The 19,725-nt window shown below is 37.6% G+C and overlaps 1 protein-coding gene across 1 annotated transcript in view; it reads right to left on the bottom strand.

Moving 5' to 3' along the window:
- The window catches only part of syt7b (synaptotagmin VIIb), a 133,403-nt gene that overhangs the window by 68,673 nt on the left and 45,005 nt on the right, over positions 1-19,725 (bottom strand). The window contains exon 2 of the mRNA XM_084724652.1: positions 7,551-7,654. Within this exon, the coding sequence (XP_084580778.1) occupies positions 7,551-7,654 (104 nt within the window). The remainder of the gene's footprint in view (positions 1-7,550; positions 7,655-19,725) is intronic.

Genomic DNA, 19,725 nt, shown 5'->3' with positions numbered 1-19,725 from the left:
TTCTATGACTTCTACCATTTTCAACTCCTGCAATTTTCCTCTCATTGTCATCTACTTTAAAAATAATTTCTTTTTTTGAGAAGAGAAAATAAATGTTTATTGTTGATGCTAAAGTTTGTTATTATGTGATTGTATTTCTCATCAGACTTTGATCGAGGATTTCTCTCCTTATTTTTTTTTCCTCAAACAGGATGATAAATGCAACTATTTGTACTCAATGAAGGATTTTAAGCAGCCTGGAGGCTCTCAGACAGACACAGACACAGTGCTGAATGTTTATCTGAATACAGCGCTCAGTGTCCTGCAGACAGGTGGCCTCTTTATGAATGCTACTGTATCTATCTCTAATGCATCCACAGTATACACTCCATTATTTATCATGTCACATCTCATGTGTCCAGCTCGACACAAACATTTTCAATAGAGACGAAGCTCGGGGCCTGACCTAATCTGTACCTACATTCAGCCACCACACTGCAAACACACACATACTGTACAATGAATACACACAGGTAAGAATAATATTAGACTCAAGGACTCAGAGAAGGATGGATTTCTAGCAGTCGAGAATATGCTATCAAGTGCAGCTCATCTATCATTAAACAGAATCATAAAATCTTGAGGAGGCTGGAGAGGAGAGGGTGGAGAAGGTACAATGTTGAGAGAGTGTGGGAGGATGTGAGAAACAGAAGGGAAGATGGAGAGGAGGGGGAGAAACAGGAGTACGACAACAGAGCAGAGGGGCAAGTGAGAAAATACAAAGAGACAGGATAGAGGAGGGCTGAAACAGAATCTAGAATAATGATGGCGCTGTAGCTGCGCAGAGGAACTTAAAGACGCCACATGAGATGAATCAGAGGTGTGAGAGGGACAGCTTGGCCCTGCTTCCCTCTGGGGCATCCTACCAAGTCCTGCTGTCATCATGTTTGTCACACACGTGGATGTTCAACACCGACCACCATCACCTCCTCTTCCCGCCTGTCTGCCTGTGTGCTTTCGCTGTTTCAGTCTCTCACTTCTCTCCTCCTCCTACTCTCCTCCCTCTTCCACTCCCATAAAACAACCAATGGCACGAGACCAGATCCAGACAGCTTCATCCCTCCTGGAGCAAACGCTTTCATATAAATCGGTTTTCTTTTGCAGCCAGAAATGTACCATTCATATTTATGTGATTCAAGAAACCACAAAGTGAATCATCTCTGGATATCACACACAAAACCTGACTTGATCAACCCAGTCTCCTAGAAATTACATCAAATTTGTTTTCCTAGCTTCTTTTTGTAAGAGAGGTAACTGCTGTCTGGATACCTAAAACACTTCAGTTAAGATTATAGTTTCGTTTAAAATCGTAATGCTTCAAAAGGCTCCTTCTCTCAATATTCAGAGTTGAATTTACTCCAAAACTCAGTGTATGCTCACTGAACTCCTCCTGCTCAGCTCAGGAGTGTGTGCCAAAGTTTTTGGTTGTTCGGCATCCTTTACGCTCCACACACAGATCTCTCATACGCAAGTTGATTACTCACGCGTGTACTACACAGGTAAAGCACAGCCTGTTTAAATGTTTTGAATATACATCAGAGGTGGACAGTAAGATGTGATATCTGTGATATATATATTTTTAATTTTAGAAATACTTCTCAGTGTAGTTTTAATGTGTCATTTTATTTTCACTTCACGTGTAGATTTTTAGAGAAAAAAACATGACTCTTACTTAGACAAATCATAATATAGAATAAGCAAAGATGTAATATTTTTTAATGACACTTTAGAGATACAGAAATATTGTCTTTTGTATATGTAGCAGGTTTTCAGTTATTTCATCATAAATAAATAAATATTATTATATTATATATATTTTTTTACAGTAGATACTTTTCTACTCTAACTCAAGTAGTTATTTTGATGACTACTTTTATCCACCTCTGGTATACCCAAACAAATGTGTTCCTGCTGTTGTTAATGAAGAACACATCTGGACAGATGTTTTTTTAGCGTACGTGAGAGTAGTGTAGCGAGTTTCACTCAGTTATTTGCCTTTTTGAAAACTGTCACTGTGAACAGACCAGGTCATCATGCGTTGTTGGTCAAAACGCACACACACCAGGGCGTGCATCGACTGTGGTGCAGAGGTGTGGTGCACCTCTCATGTGGGATGTGTGTGTGTTCCCTGTTACACTGAACATCTGAACAGCTGCTGGTTAAAGAGTTAATACCGAAAATACAAAGTAATACTTCGCATTTACAAAACTTTCTCATATACAGTCAGGTGTGTGCACACTTGGATCTAATAGAGGCACATCCTCCCAGATGAGCACCACTGATCATTAGCCGTTAGTGCTTTATTTTATGTGCTAAGGGCTTTGAGGATTTTGCTGCTTTTATTTCTTTCATATGAGTACTTTGATATTTTTAGTCCAACCAAAACAAGTGGACAAAACAAGTGAAAACATCACCAGTTTTCCATTTTCTGACATTTTAAAGCCAAAAAGATTCATCAAGAAGATAATTAGCAGATTCATATATGACCTTTTGATATTCTTACTTCTGGCACGTTGCTTCTTTTTTACCTGTAGGTGTTTATTTGTTTAACATTTAAGAGTGTCACACATAAACAAACAACAAGTAATAATAGGGATGGGGGTAACAGGGAGATTTAAAAAAAAAAGAGACAAGGACTATGAAGGGGAAACTACAGTGACGGCAGAAGACGAGAGACGAGAGGGACGATCCTGGGAAAAGAAATCAGCGACATTCTGACAAGGACATGGAGATAAAGTGACAAAAGGACGAATCTGAACCAGACCATTTGGTATAAAAGGAGAAGGAGTGTGACACAAAAACAAAGACGGAGACATAGATAACACAAGGGTAAACAAAGATAAGAAATAGGTTTGTTTGACAGGATCAGTGGGTTTGCTACTCCAAAGCAATGATAGAAATTTGGATTTTAAGGAGCACTTATCATACTTTATATTAGTCTAGTGAGTGAATAGAAATGTTACTGTAGAAAACTATCCAATTTAATTTGGTTATTTTTCCACTGAACAGCTCAGTTGACTCCCAACTTGTGTATGTTTGATGAACTGCTGTGCTGTAGTCACTCCTCAAAGAGTCAGGCAGTCAGAGATGAGAAAGGGGACAAAAGGGACAGACTAGTGTATGAAATGCCAGCAGATCAAAATGTATAGGAGGAATTACAGCTGCTCCAGCAGCAGCCAATAGCTCGGAGTGATGCTCATTAGCATATGAATCATTAGCATGGCACTGGAGGCTGGAGGCGAGCGGCCATGATGCACAAAGCTCAGAGTGCACAAAGCCATGTTTACAGAGAGCGCTAAGGTCTCTGATCATGTTTGCTGTCATGGCCAAACATGCAGCCTCTCTCTGGCTCCTGAGCCACGGAGCAAAGAAAGTGAAAAACACTATTCAACAACAACACAGAGCAGCAATTACTGTATATACATTTAATTCAAGGCCGCGGTGTCATCAAAAGAAAACCTGACTGCCCACACAACTGCAGTCCATCTTCAGTACCTTAGTGTTGTTCAGAAACATATCTGAAAAGAAAACAGCAGACTATAAAATGTTAAGTTGTGGAGGCAGATGTATTTTCATTAGACGAGTGAAAAACCTCAGTACTTTTTTGTGCCGACTGCAATTTTTTTTATTTTTTTTTTTATTTTAGAGATTTATTGTACATTTATCTACTATTTATTCATATATTCCACTTTTTTCTAAACCACTTTGGTCAAGCACCAAAACAGTTCATCCACTAGGGTAAATGTATGTTTTCACAAGAGATTTCAAATATCTGACTTGAACCTTCCAGCTTTAGGGCCAAATTATCTCTTCTCACAGTGCACAGTGCACACTTCTAACAGAGATTTTTCTGCAAATTTAGAGATGAAAGACATGGTGTCATTTTATACATGAGTACGTTTAAAAGAGTGAAGTAAAGAAGATATGTAAAAATTGAACAAATGCCTTTAGACCCCAGAGATTCAGGAAATGAAAGCTGACAGTAAATGTTTAATAATTTTTGATCAAATAAACCTTGATTTAAATCACATTTATTTCTAATTTCAGACCGCACTTTATTTGGGAAAAGTTCTGTTTTTGTGACACAAGTACTAATGAGTTACTCAGTTGGTTTACACATAATTTTAGATGTGGGGGTTTAATTAATTATTAGGTCTGCAAGAAACTAACTGCTGATCACAAATTTCCTAAAGCTCAAGGTGACATCTTAAATGTCTTCTTTTGTTTGGTCAACAGTCCAAAACCCAAACATAGCAGCTTACAATAATACTTAGAGCAAAAGCATTTTGTCTGGCATAATTGAAACCATGAATCAAATATCAAAATAGTTAATTAATTAATCAACTAATCATTTCAGCTCTACTTTGGTATCTACGCCAAAACTCAGATATCTTGTAAGTGTTTATATAAAAATGTTTCAAATAATACCCAGCCCTACTCAGTCACAAACAAAATCAAATACAGTAAAAAAAAAAAAAAAATGGCTAAAAAGGTGTGAAAGTAATTATTTAGAAAACTGATTACTGAGTTCAATTATCATGTGAAACACAGCAACATTTACATGTATTTGTATTAGAATTTTACAAAACCTTCCATGCCTGGAATACATGGAGACAATAGGGTGCAAAACATTTATTTTAAAGTGGAAATAGAAAACTTTCTTGCTTTAACTTACCATTATTAAATGAATGTTGATTGCACAGTGTACTGTCTATAGAATAATGACACCATCTGCATTTAGACTGGTTTCCTATAAGCTTTGCTGTAACTGTAAAAAATCTGTCTGCCAGCAGGCATGATTTTTTTTTTTCTGGGAAAATCCAGAAAAAATAATAAACTAATGACCAAATTCCCACTTTTTGCTGAAGTTGTCTGTTTGTGTGAAGCAATCATATTTCCAAAGTGGTGTTGGTCATTTCTCCAAATAGTGCTGAGGAAATGGAAAGTGATCTGGTGTTGTGTTCACATGTTGTCCTTGCGACAGCAGCACAAATATGTTACCACTTGGTAAGACCAAGGGAAAACTTGAAAAGTTGTCCGTCTCCCTTCTAAAATATAGTATCAAAAAAGTAGTAGTGTTTTAGTAAAGGATGGAACAAACTATTATCTTTATTATCAATTTATATGACAGTTAATATCTAGAATATTCTTTTTTTTATTGATTTTTTACTGTAAAATAAAAATAGATATAAATGTCCATCAAGGTGACTTCTTTAAATTTCTTGTTTTTGTTTGGTTAACAGTTAAAAACCCAAAGAAACTCATTTGATATGACATACAGTCAATCAGAACCAAAGCAACACATCTTCACATTTGAGAAGCTTGTACCAGGAAGTGCTGAAACAATGAATAAATGATTCAAACAGTTGCGATTTCTGTTCATTGACTAATTAATTATTCAACTAATCATTTCAGCTTTACTTTGGTATTAAAACCAAAACTCAGATATTGTAGCAGCACTAAAAAGAAGTTTCAAACATTACCCAGTCCTGCAACAAAAACATAAACAAAATAAAACATAAAACCCATGCTATGTCTTCAAGTCCCGTTTATTATTGTTTTGTTAAATCTACCCAGCTTGGTTCAAGTTCAAGTTGTTTATTATCATTTCCACATGCAGAGTATATGGGAACGAAGCTGTTTTTCACAACCCAAGGTGCTAACAAGACATATAAAAATATAAAAACTACATTGGTGACAGTGGTGTTTCTTTTCTGCAGGCCAATTAGTGTGTTTATTTCAATCATGCTGTTGTTCTCTTACCTAAGTTTCCTCAGTATAGCTATAGCTAACTTTGTTTCAAGCTTCAGAACAGACACAACAAAGTTATGGACATATGGTGCTGTGATGACCCTGGGGTTAGCCTCTATTTTCATGGTAAAAAAGGCACACGCCTTTACTTAAGTCATGTTATGTTCCAGGCTGCTTAGAGATAGAGTGAAGACCAGCATCATCAGAGGAGATGGTGCAAACCTGTAGAGGCTGGCTCACCTGTATTTAAGAGGGCTGAGGATCATGCCCTGGTTCTCTCTCAATCAGCACAACCAATCAATCAGTCAGACCTTATTTATAAAGCACTTTTATACAAACAATATGCAACACAAGGAAGACAATGCCACCCCACCCCCATTCCAACACACATGCACACACACACAAAGACTTTGTAATGGTAAATTCTAAAATAGGAACAGCAAAAATTAAATAAAAGAACTAAGAAAATGCTATCATAAGTGAGGAAACCCCAGAGGCAGGATAAAAACTCAAAAACACACTCCAACTCTCCCCATGTTCATTATTCGTTGACCCTTAACTTTTACACACACTCACCTATACACTCCTAGGACCACTGATTCCTATTGATTTCCATATTTTCTTGTTGTTTATGTTTCTGCAATTCCAAGCAATGATATCAGGACACCCACAAATCAATTGATCAATCTTCGGCTTTTAGCAGCGCAGAGCGAAGGCTAACATTCATTAGTTAGCTACAACAGTATGGAACGTCGGTGGGTTGTGGGGTGTTTGCTATCAACTCACTATTTACCTTCTCTTCTTCCATAAGTAAGTTTATGGAGACGAAGACCCTTTAACGTGGCACAGGGATGTATGTTGGACGCACCTGAGTGAGACAGTTGGAGGTTGCCGACAGAGCAGTGGTGGGAAGCAGCAGGGACTACAGGGGTGCTATAGGGTAGGCCTACACTTATGTCATTTTAACATCAGTCATAATGATAGAGAGCCCAATATTTTCTGAAGTGGCACATGGTTTGACATAAGAAGAAAACATTAGGAAGAAAAGTGTGAATTTGCTCATTAATTTAGTCTAGAATGGAGACATAATTTTCCCAAGAAAAATCATGCCCAGTCACAGACAGATTTTTCACAGTGAAAGTGAGGCTATAGGGAAGTAATGTAAATGTGGCTGGTGTCATTATTCTACAGGTATTATATTGTGCAATCAACATTAACTTCAAAATGAGAAGTTGATGCAAAAAGCTGTCTGTCTCCACTGATTGACTGATGATTATTCAAAACTAATTGTTTACAAAATGAATTATTGTGAGACATTATCATGTCAAATGCAAACATTTTAATGTATTAAAAATGTACAAAAACATTTGTGCCTGGAAGAACTGTAGACAAAATTTTTATTTCAAATTTATCAATAAATAATAACTGGCCAGTGAGTAAACCTAATCAGACAATTACCTAAATGTTAATTTGGTGTGCCACAAGCAGCCAACAAAGAATCCAATGGGTGTCTGTACCAATGCCAGATCTAAAAGACTCACATTATTATCTACATTTATTGGCATTAACTTCTCTTTATTTGTGCAGTTGTTTTGCACGAAATTTTTCTGAGCATGAACATCATCAATACAGAATAATTTAAATATAAACCTTTTCACAAATAAATCCCCCAAATGAATAACTTTCTCAAAAATCTTTCAAACAAATATCGATATTGAAATATGCTTCTGGAAGTGTGATTAATAAGCAGTGCGACTTACCAGCTTACGTTGACACCAGGTGCAGACGCCACATAGAGCTACCAGCCAAACGGCACACACTACGAATGCAACAGACACCAGGAATACACTGAGAGACACTGAGCCTGAGGGAGAGAGACAAAGACAGAGTAGAGACAGACAGAGACACAGAGAGGATAGTATTAGTGCAGTTCCTGAGGTTTAAAGTCACTGTTGAAACTCCCACAAGTGTATGTTGGAGTTGTTGAAGTACAAACAAAGTCCATAAAAGCTGGGAACTTGTGTAAAACATAAATAAAAACAGAATGCAATGATTTACAAATCATTTTAAAGTTGTATTCAATTCAGCACTGTACAAATAACATATTTAATGTTTGAACTGTTAAACTTTTTTGTGAATATACACTCATTTGGAAACTGATGCTTGCAACATGTTTCAAGACAGTTGGGACAGAAACAACAAAAGACTCAAAAGATTCAAAAAACACCTGTTTGGAACATTCCACAGGTAAACAGGTTTGCTGGTAACAGGTGACAATATCATGATTGGATACGGAAGGAGCATCCTCAAAAAGCTCCTTCATTCACAAGCATGGATGTGGTGAGGTTCAACACTTTGTGAAAAACTGCGGGCTAATGGTCCAATAATTTAAGAACACTTCTCAACACAAAGCTGCAAGGAATTTAGGGATTTCACCGTCTACAATCCATAATACCATTAAAAGATGCAGAGAATCCACAGAAATCACTTTCAAAACTTCAGTAATTTGTGTCCTCAGTTCCTAAACATTTTGGATCATGCTGGAGGCATCAAATTCAGAATGAGAGTATACGTACACAAAACAATTAAGTTAATCAGTTTGAAAATTTGTTTTTGTACTGCAGTCAATTGAATATAGGTCAAAACGTTTATCAAATCATTGCATTTATGTTTTACACAACATCACACTTTTTTTGACTTGGGGTTGTACAAACTATGACAAAATTCCCCATTTTAAGGGGACATCAGGAGCATAACCTTGTAGTGTGCTCTCTTTACTTCTTTCTCTCCTTTCTCTATTCATCCTTGTCATCTGGCATCTGCCATCAGTGAGACACAGAGCAAAATGCACCAATGGTGAGCGGGAAATTACATAAAGGCACTGAAACTGCTTCAAGCTCATGTTCCCTGCATGTATCAATGGGAGATGCGCACATGTCAGGAAGAGATAATATCATGGGGCCAGAAGCCGTGCAATTACCAGCTTCCGTTTTCTGTCTTCTATCTCGTAAATCCCTCAGCAACTTTGTTCCAGTCTTGACAGATGAAAACTTCTTCCACGGCCTCCTCTTCTTCATCTCTATTTCTTTCAATTACTGCCTCTCAACGATGCCGTTCATTCACTTGTCTGCCACCTTGTCTGCCAGCTCATTTAAAATGCAATGGCACGCTGGCAAAACAATGTCTGCAAACAATGAGCTCATAACTGCTACATCCTTTCTCTCAGCAATACAGTCGATCTTTTCTGAGTCTCTCTCTACCTGAAGAATGCATCTGACTGCTGATTCGTCTCTTTATCCCTCCATTTCACGTTTCATCCCTGCCTGAGCACATTCAACATTTATACATTTTTTGCAGGGCCAATAACAGAGGAAGTGGATTACCTAAGCCGAATTAATCATCCTTATCCAGTCTCTTCCTTCACATTTTATTAACCTCCTGTCTTCATCTCATTCAGGTGTATTATGCACATTTTAAACTTTTAAAGTTCAACACACTGTTATTCTCTGGTAATGCTGCTTTTCCTTTGTGTCCTCAGTCACACAAAAAATAAAATAAACAGACCAAAAAGTTCAGGAAACTATTTAAAGTCAAAGATGAAATGAAAAATGCCTTGTTAACCTGTATAGATCATATACCTAGTCATAGTTTGCATCAATTTAACAATATATGTAATGACTGACTGAATGAATGAATGAATGAATGAATGAATGAATGAATGAATACAAACCTGTACATGCTTACATAAGCTAGAACCAACCACTTTCAAGCAACAATATCAGGACACCCACAGATCAATTGATCTTCAACTTTTAACAGTGCAGGGCTAATGCCAACATCCATTATTTAGCTAGCAACAATATGGTACGTTGGTGTGTCTTTGGGTGTTTGCCACATAAAACCTCATTCCGTTTTCCCAAAGTACCACTGTCACAGTCCTGCTGGCCAGAATTTGTTCACTGTGGTATCTGTGCAGAGTATTTTACAGCCGACTGCTACAGCAACTAGCTACATGGGCCATTTGATGGGCTATGGGCCAGGCCTGGTTTAACGTTACTGTACAAAAGCACAACTTTATACCATGTACAAAGACACAGCTTTAATGACTCTATCCACGGATGAAACTGGATCATATCTTATCGAGAAAATGCTCCTCCAGATGTTCAGCTTCAACTCTGAGTCATAGTTTCTGCTAACTTCTGCCATTAGTGGGAAACACAACTGGGCTCAGCAGCCTCCAAAACCAACAGGGAATAAAGTACCAAGGCCATTTATAGACAACTTCACTTGTTGCTGAAGTAGCTAACCTCTAATTGTAGTGCTTTTATTTTTGTTAGCCTTGCAGCTAAGTGCGATGACTCAGCCCCGGGGTGACAGGTGCCAAATCCAGCAAGGAAACTCCTGTTGTACTGTGCTATTCCCTGTCATCATTGCTTGGTCCCAGTCATCGTGTTCACTCGGAGCTCCTGGACTGAAAAGGTTAATGGGCCGCTGTGGCTTGCATTAACACTCATTCAGCACTATTGGCTGTTGTAAATGTCAATACCTCAATCAATACCTCTGATAAGTCCTACACTAGGTGCCTGTTTTTATAGGAAACAAGTCATTTTTTTTTTGAAACAATAGCAGTCTGCTTTCCATTTCACATGCACTTTAAATATTGTTGTAGTTATTCACATCAGATGCACACTCCTTTTACAAACATTTGTTATTGTTAACTGTATTATTTGACATCTCTCTTGACCCTTACTTTTCATGCTATCTCTCCCGTCTAAACTTTGTAATAAAATCCCCCAAAATACATACTAGTGATCTGAAAACATGATTGAAAAAAAGTGCACTGCTTGAGGCACATGGCTTTTATTAAATATCATTAGGTTAAAAAATATAATGATATTTATTTAAATTTTAAAAGTGATTTGAATAGTTTGTTCACTGCCAGAGAAAAATAACCACAAGGCTGGCTGGTACAACCCCACATTGAATCTATCCTTGTATGTCTCCCAGAGGCTCATCGAGTTAATGTTTACACAGAGGTTTGTATCCTTGCTTCTAGCAGTTTGAATTCCTCCAATTCATTTTTCAATTCCAATTGAATTACTCCAAGTGTCAGCTTCTTTTTATCCACCAACCTCACCACAATTAAGGTCTACTTGCCTGTTTGATAAGGTATCTTACTTTAAATTGTGAAACATCACAATCATAAGATCACAGTGTTGAGCTTCTTCTTGCCCTGAGCCCTCAGTCTGGCGGCAGAGGGTGTGTTGTAGTAACATCGTTTTCAAAAGCATTTCAATGCTTAACAGATAAGTGGTCTCAATCTTACTGGTGTTCTTGCCAACACATGCAGACAAACAGAAAGCCAGCTCTGTTGAAAGAGCTCCAGAAGCTGAAATACTCTCCAGCTGGAGGGAATACAACCAGCTGGAAAGAAGAATGACTCCTTTCAGACCTTTTAGAACTGCCAGACCTCCATGTGTGGACACACAAGTCTGACAGTTTTTCACTTGGTGGGGTGTTAGCAGCAGGGGGAGTTGATGATTTCAGGCACTAACCCACTAGAAAGGCTATTTTTTCCACAAGTCAAGACATCATATAAGTCAAGTAAATTTTATTTATACAGTGCCACATAATAACAAGAGTTATAAGAGCAAGCCTATTCTTTTTATAACTTTTCACAGAGACCCAACAACTCTGATGATTGATAATTATATACATGCAAAAATCACGTGGTGTTGTTAATTGTAGCTTTCCTGCGCAGGATTGAAATTGCATACCCAATTTGAGGGGATTCAAACAATGCATGCATGTACCTGATGAGATCCACTAGATAAAAAGCCAATACATGCGCACATTTCAATAGAAATACTCACAGTGCAGTTTGTTTTGATGCATATTAAACAAATATATGAATTGTTACTCTTCTGTTGCATATCTGGCACCTGCTCAAGGCGTACATGCAGCCCAGACTGGTTGATGAACGTCATTTCAAAAGGAACTCCACCAGTGACTATGAGTGCTGCCAAATCAATCATTATGCTACCAAACCTTGCTAGTTGGGTTAGTTTCTTTTTCTGGAACTGTTCAGCAATGCAGTTACATTTTTAGACAACATTTCACCAAGATTTGCAAGAGTGACATTTTTCATGCAATAAGAATGTGCAAGTAACAGCCTGTTGTCACACTGGAACCTCACTAAGAAACTAGATCCAAATTTCTCAGCTGACAGCCACAAAAAAAGAAAAGAAAAGAAAAAACACCACCCCCCATACAGGACCTGAAGGCCAGGCACCTTAACGGAAGTTTAGTATTTCGCCCACCACGTCTTCCAATCAATTAATACACTTTGACACTCTTTATACTTTTTTTCACTTGACTACTCAAAGCAGGGGTCTCAAACTCAAATTGGCTTGGGGCCACTGCTGGTATTGTCAGCTCAAAGGAGGGTTATTTGAAAGTCCAAGTACTACAAGAAAGCTAAATATTTCTGAAAATGTACTTTTTTATTTCCATTAGTTTTCATCACACTTAACAAAAAGCTGTTTCTATACATTTGTAGTTAGCCATGCATTTGAACATTGAAACATTGAAACTGATGTTTTTGTCTGTGCTTTCTCAAGCGCAGAATTGTGTTTTTTTGTACATGAGGGCTAGTTTAAATTGGTATGAAAGAACTAGAAAAAAACAAACTAAAACAACATAAATTTGCAGACCATGTTATATTATATTCTGGACATCATACTGTGGGCCAGAGGGAGAGGGGTCCCTATGCCAGCAGCAGGAAACCCCTGTCTTATAACCTTTCTGCCAGGAAGGCCTTAAGACTAACTTCTCCAAATACTGCAAGTTCTGGCAGATACCTTTTGTAAAGTCACAGTTATAACCAATAAGTTCACCTATTGATACTTTCACATGCACATTAGGCTACAGCAGTAAGTGCAACTTCTTATTTTACATTAATATACAGAACGTCTGTCATTACAATAGTTGTTCTGTAGTTCTGTATTTAGTACATGTGTTGAAATTACATCTACGTGTAGACCAAATTTCGCCCACCAGTGAAATATGATGTTGGAGAAATGCCTTCACACTCATCAGCTTTGCCTCTTCTATCCTACAACTGAACAAATTATCAACATGATAAATTAAATTTGTTTTTTTTTTGATACTTGGATTTTGTAATTGCATTTTAGCTGCTTGAAAAAATGTCAAAAAGAGGTCATACATACATGAATGCAGGGGAGTGGATATCACCTGCTTAGGTGAATGTCTTTGCTATTGCAACTACTCCTCTTAATTTGCACCTGTGTGATGTTGAGACCAAATATCACCCAGTTTATAAAATGGAAACTTATACTGAAATCATGGTTGGTGCGAGTGATTTTTGGAACATGTTGTTCAAACGTAAGTTAATGGGCCCTATCTTACACTGATCTAAAGCACGATCAAGTGGAAAGTGTGAGGCGCAATGGATTTATTTTTTTCAAGGTGTGTCCAAATCCACTTTGCTGTCTTATGCCAGGAGCGCAAGTAGTATTTTGCCCTACCCCGCCCTTTGTGCTACCAGCGTAAAGCGGGATACACCTGTCAGGTGTGCCCAAGTGCCTTCATTAATTCACAGGCGAGTTTAGGCCAAACATGCAATAAACCAATCAGAAAGTCAGCTCTCATCACCTTTAAGAGGCAGGTGCGCCAGCAGTGCAAGCAGTGGCAGCATGACGACGGATTTACCAGGAGGAAACAAAGAGAAAACAAATTCAAATCCTGGAGACAGATCTCCTGTCAAGAAGTGAAAACACGGACTCCGCTGGCCCACCTAAGCCGGGTGGAGGAGCAGTTACACGGCTCTCCGTGCTCCTCCTTCTTCTCCTCCTCCCATCCTTGCTCCTATTAAACGATCAGGAGTTTCTGAAGTTTGAAGTGCACAAAATTACACAAAGATATATACAACCAGCTCTGACAGAAGCACACATACCTTTTTCTTCTGGTTCAGGCTGGACTGGTGAGGTCAAATATAGTATCTTGTACATTTTGTATGTTATAGGTCATAATTAATTAATCCTTGTTTTTCTAGATCACAATAAACATGCAGACACAAACACTACAGCTGTTCCAGCTGTCGTGCTGACTCATCTGATAAAGATGATCTGACAGCTGTGAGCCCGTCCCGTTAACACTCTGCAGGACTGTTTAGATTTATTAGGCTTTATAATTAGAAAATAATTTCCTCTTCCTTATTAGTGAGTTTATCTTTAAAGACACAAGAAAATGGCACTTGCGCTGGTGTAAGATAGCAAAAGCACTTGCGCCAGCAGCGCAACGGCTTTGCACCAGGTGTAAGATAGGGCCCCATGTGTTCCAAGTGTTACTGTGGATAAGCTTGTGTGAGAAGCTTTAATAATAGGACAAATTCAAACTGATAAAAGCAAAAATACAAAATTTTTCATAAATGTAAAGTGGATTAGCCTCTAGGAGACATACAAGGATAGATTCAATGTAAGGTTGCACCAGCCGGCCTTGCAGCTAATTTTTCTGTGAAATAACAAGAGATCACTTTCTAAACCTCTCTCCTAATCATATTTATTGAATGCCATTTGCCTCGAGTGGTGCACTTCAAACTTTTATTCAAGTACTCATGTTCTGAGAATCTTTTTCAGCTAGTTGAAAGATAATTCTTCCTCTCCCTGTTATCTCAAGCTGCATTGCAACAACTGCAACATCATTTCCCACGGAGATGGGAACCGCCAATTTGTTGACCATTTGTTGACCAGCTTAACTGTTTGGTAACCATGGTAATTATGGTTAGAACCTGATTTAAGAAAAAAGCCATTGCAGATGAACAGGTCCTATGTCAATATTCCTAATCTAACTTAAGATATAAAACGTGTATTATACAAACATCCTAACTTTCCAAAAGACTTAAACTTTACTAGCTTTAGGACAAACATGAAGTTGTCCCAACTTGTTTGATAGTTGGTAAGCCACTGTCTTTCCTTTATCTCCCAGACAGTGTTGTTTTAATTTCCTAAGAAGAACATCCTGGGATTCCTCTACAGATGTTACCAACACCTCTAACTCACCTGTTTTGAAGTTAGGTGCCCATTGTTGTTTTGCTCCATTTTTGGTATGTTTCAATGAGAAAAAAACCCAACAGTTACAGAGGTGTTTAACTCAGCAAGATGAGAAAAGTAGTGTTGGTTGCTAATGGTAAAAAACATTCAAGCTGATAAGGGAACCTGAAAAAAGGTTAGAAAAGAAAACAGGAAGTTTTTGTGATACAGCCCCGGCTCTGCCTATTAAAACAATGATAATGCTTATTAATACCAGGTGTAAATACAAAGATTAGACAAAATTATATATATAAATAGAACATATTCAGCTGCAGATTGTATGGTTGGTCAGTGTACTAATACAGTTCAGCACCATGGACAGCATCCATCTCTACTGGCCCTCCACCCACAGGCTAAAGTACGATCTGTACACTTGCTGTTCTGTTTCGTCATTCAGGTCTTATTGTAAATATGTAAAATAAATGTCAAGTCAGCTGCACAGACATCTTGTAGTTCTTGAGTGTATATCACCCAGAAATGCCTCCTCTGAAGCTTGACATAAAGATGATTGCATACATGTTTCCAGGAGGAATTTCCTGTCACACAGAGAGAGGCCGACAATCCTTCAGGTACATAAGGGGGTATATGTATTCACAAACAACATACGCAAATTTGAGTATACTTATACATACTGATAATATTGCTACAACAATGCCCCAGAGAAACCTCATTTAGCATCTCTCTTTTGGCTTATGTTTACAGATGAGGGATGAACACATGAGGGCTCTGTGGTTCAGCTCTCACTTTCCTGTGGCGGTCGGATACAACACTCATAGTGCCTCAGCTGCTGCGCCTGGCGAGCAATCTGTATGATCTGTTTTACCCTCACTTGAGAAAAAGATCTTTGCCAAAGGGATGAGCTCATACCCTCCAAAATCCACTACCTGCTGCGACCTCTCTCACAAAATGACCTCCTGAGCATCTGTTTCAGGAACTGGCCTCATTAAAAGGTACTAATCATTGCTGAGAAGCTTTTTTTTTTTTAAATCTACTCTACCAGGAACAATGGATCAGTGGTAATAATTTCATTTCAGGCCATGTTTTGCTATTGTTACCTTAAAAAGAGTGATATACACTGTGTCTGCTCCTTATAATAGCTCTAACTGTGATAATTTGAAAAAAACTCAACTCAAACTCAAAAACAAAACAAGAGGAAACTAAATGACCTTACAAAAAGAAAATAATCAACAATCAAATTGTTTAAAAATGTTTTAGAGTTTAAACACTAACAATCTACTAGTTAAAGTCATTAGAAAAACTGCTTTTAAATAGTTTTCCATGTTACAGATAAAAACTATCATTGTACTGGCAGTGAACTATTAATTATAAACCAAAAAGAGAAAATACAGACAAATTAATTAATAGTAATGCACTGCAGTGATCCACATCAAAGAAAGTGCCAAATGGACACATATGGGTATTAAAATGTTAACAACTGATGACAGGGTGAGGAGACTCAGTGAACCAAGTGGACCTCAGTGCCAAGCAACCGCTCCTCCACTTTGAGAGGAGCCAGATGAGGCGGTACAACCACCTGGGAGGAAAAACCCCTCTGTGGAGGTGCAGTGGTCACAACCGACTGGAGGGAGACCACAGTACACTGCAGGTTGATTTGAAGCTAATTATGATGTAATCTAGATAAATTAAGCAGCTGATTGCTGACATTAACTGATGTCATTAGGTAATGTCAGCAACTAGCTTCATAAGTGTTGTGTAGACTTTCATTTCTTGTCTAGAGATGAGCCCTGGATGGATTTTGCTCAGTTGTTATGGAGATGAATCTGTTGAAATGCAAATTCAGTAACTGTTTCAACTAAATGAGTAAGGTTTACTATTAATGCTCGTTAAATTGCGCTAAAGATCACCATCTCGTGTAATATTGCGATTATACAACAGGTTACAGACAAATTGTTACTCATATTGCTTTCAAGATTAAAAAAAAACTTTCTGCAAGTGTTATTCCTGGAAACACATGGAGTCTGACTAATAACTGGAACACAATCAGCCACGTCATTAGAACTCTTATGTAATTAAACAAAGATTACTACTCCAGAAAGTAGGTCGGCCCTTAGTAACGGCCTAGCAACGGAGATGATTTCCCTGTTGAGTGAAGTCCACGAGCCAACTTGAGCTAACGTTAATGCTTTCCAGAGATCGTGAGATTTCCCAAACTGAATAAACACCACACACACAAACACAAAACTGTTCTGTTAACTCGTTCCTGCTGTAACTAACATATCTGCTTAAGGAAATAAATTTTACACGGACATATTAGCTACCACGTTAGCAAAATTTAACATGTATTTTTAAGCTACTAGCGGCGTTTCACAGACTCACCTGGGCACAGCTGATGGAGGATGGTGAACGGAGTTTATGCGTGTGAAACACCAAAGCATTGTAAATTGTTCTACAATTGCTGATCAAACAGCTACAAGAAATAGTCAGACGGGGGTCTTAGTCTATTATAGGCCCACTGTGGTCTGCGGTTTACTTTTACAAATAAAAACGGTTCAAAACTCCCCCCTTCTGGGCGGAGTAATATTTTCAGTGATGAGCAGGAGTGCTGTCATGGTGACTGGGCATGTTCTAAATGTCTAGTTGTCCAATCAGATTGCTTGGTCTGAATTACCTGTTGGATAATATGATTTTATCCACAGACTTTTCATCAGAGGTGGGAGCAAGTCATTGTTTTGTAAGTCATAAGTACAGTACCAGTCAAAATTTTGGACACTTCTCATTTAATGATTTTTCTTTCTTCTTTTTTTTATTGATATAAGAAATGTTTCAGGTTATACCAACAGTGTGCAAACTGTCATCAGAGCAAAAGTTGGCTACTTTAAACACTTGTGGGTCAATAGGTCTTTAAGAGAAGACCATGAGTTAACAATTAAAAAAAATGCTATTAAATCTTTGATTTCAAGTGCAGAAAACAGTGTGAGACTCTTTTATATTTTAGATTTTCAGAAGTAAAAACATATTTTTCCTCGCTTTCAGATTGTTTGCTTGCTACACAATTCCATATAATTTCATATTTCATAGTTTTGATGTCTCCAGCATTAATGTACAATGTAGAAAAATAATTAAAAAAAGAGAAAAAACACTGAATGAGAACTGGTACTTTGAGTCTCAAGCCTAGACACGACAGGTCCAAAGTCAAGTTGCAAATCCTAAACTTTGAGTCTCGAGTCCTAAACACATCATAATGTAACTGTGAGCTGTTAAGTGAATGTTAGCTAAGCACTAGCTGGCTAACTATGCTAATATTACCTTTGACTAACTGTTCTATGTGTAACTTGTTGTGTCTCCATCTGTAATTTTCGACCTGCAAGTTTTGTATACTGCAATTTGTTTTTTGTTGACTACCACATAGTTCTTGTGCACTAAATAAACCATCTTTGGTACATGGTCTTTTCAACTGGAGCTCAGTAACATCATATTAGGTTTTGAGGATTTTGCTGTTGCATTGAGTCAAACAAAGTGAATATGGAGAGTTTAGAGTCACCTTGCTGGGAATGAATGGCATTAATGTTAGTTAATGTTAGAGAATGAAAGAGGATTTATTGAATCATGGATTCACACTTTTTAAATAACAGTTTTGAGTCTTTGGGCTTAGTATAAGGTGTCAAGTCTTTTCAAATCAAAAGGCTTAAGTCATTAGCCAGTCATTTTGTCAGGTTGACTCTAAAGTCATGAAATTTGTTACTCGAGTCTGTCTCAACTCCAAGTCATGTGACTCAAGTGCTCACCTCTGACGTGAAGTCCATGTTGGTTAAAAAGTTAAAAGATCACAGCGCAAATTCTATCTGAATGTTCTATCTTAGATGTTCAAAATACAGCGAGAAATAAAGCTAGAGGACCTTGAGTTGCAATTCTTGTTTCAAACTACTAATTCCTGCTTTATACACAGCTTTAAAAAAACCCACTCAAATTTAGGAAAACTTGATTTGTATTTATGAAGACTAAAACATGTATAGTATGGTGATTATCCATATACTCAAGAAAACAGCTTCTTTCCTCAGGTTCTAATTCATCCTCAGCAATCCACCATGAAAAATTGTTTTATTTTTAATGATTTATTATTTATTTGGCCATTTACTGTATATATTTTTGTATATAATTTTTGTTTTTGTGACTAGCATAAAGGATACTACCCCCAGCATCTTGTTATATAACCCAGTGTTATAAAATGATGAATAAATGAACCTTATAACCTTAAGGAGTACATGCTCTGCTGATGTAATAATATAATGTCAGGTCATGGGAGGTTCAATAAATGTGGATTACTTCCAGACGCAGCACCCACTGCGCTGTGTTTGGTATCATACTGGGTACCTCCCATGGCTCCAACTGTAATAAAGACACTCACTCATAACCATCTCTCTCTCTTGTTCTCTTTATGTTATGTATTTTGGAATAACTGCATACATAATCTACCATCATTTAGTTAATCATCACTGAACATAATACAAGAATTGATTCATATTTAATTACAAGCAGAAGTGTAGTGTCATTCTCCATATTCTCATTATAGTTGTTATTATTGTCTGCCATCTTCATACTCTCTGTCTCTTGGCCAAAACGCCATTATTTTCACTCATGTGCTAATTCTATAATTTATAACATAAGTGATTAGAACTTCTCATTAGAAAATTGGCCTTCATAAAACCGCTGTTGTCTCTGTCTCTCCCAATATGAAGCCCTCTCTCTCTTCCCACATGCAGCCCAGTTTCTTTACCCCAATCTCTAAAATGCCTATTACTGAAAATTTTGAAGCAATTTACAACAAAGGATTGATAACACTCAAGTGCTATTAGGTGACACGAAG

This window comes from Lutjanus erythropterus, chromosome 1, assembly GCF_056507025.1.
Source record: "Lutjanus erythropterus isolate fLutEry1 chromosome 1, fLutEry1.hap2, whole genome shotgun sequence".
Classification (NCBI taxonomy): domain Eukaryota; kingdom Metazoa; phylum Chordata; class Actinopteri; order Lutjaniformes; family Lutjanidae; genus Lutjanus; species Lutjanus erythropterus.
Note: the sequence above shows the minus strand (reverse complement) of the source record. Positions and strands in the feature narration are given on the sequence as shown.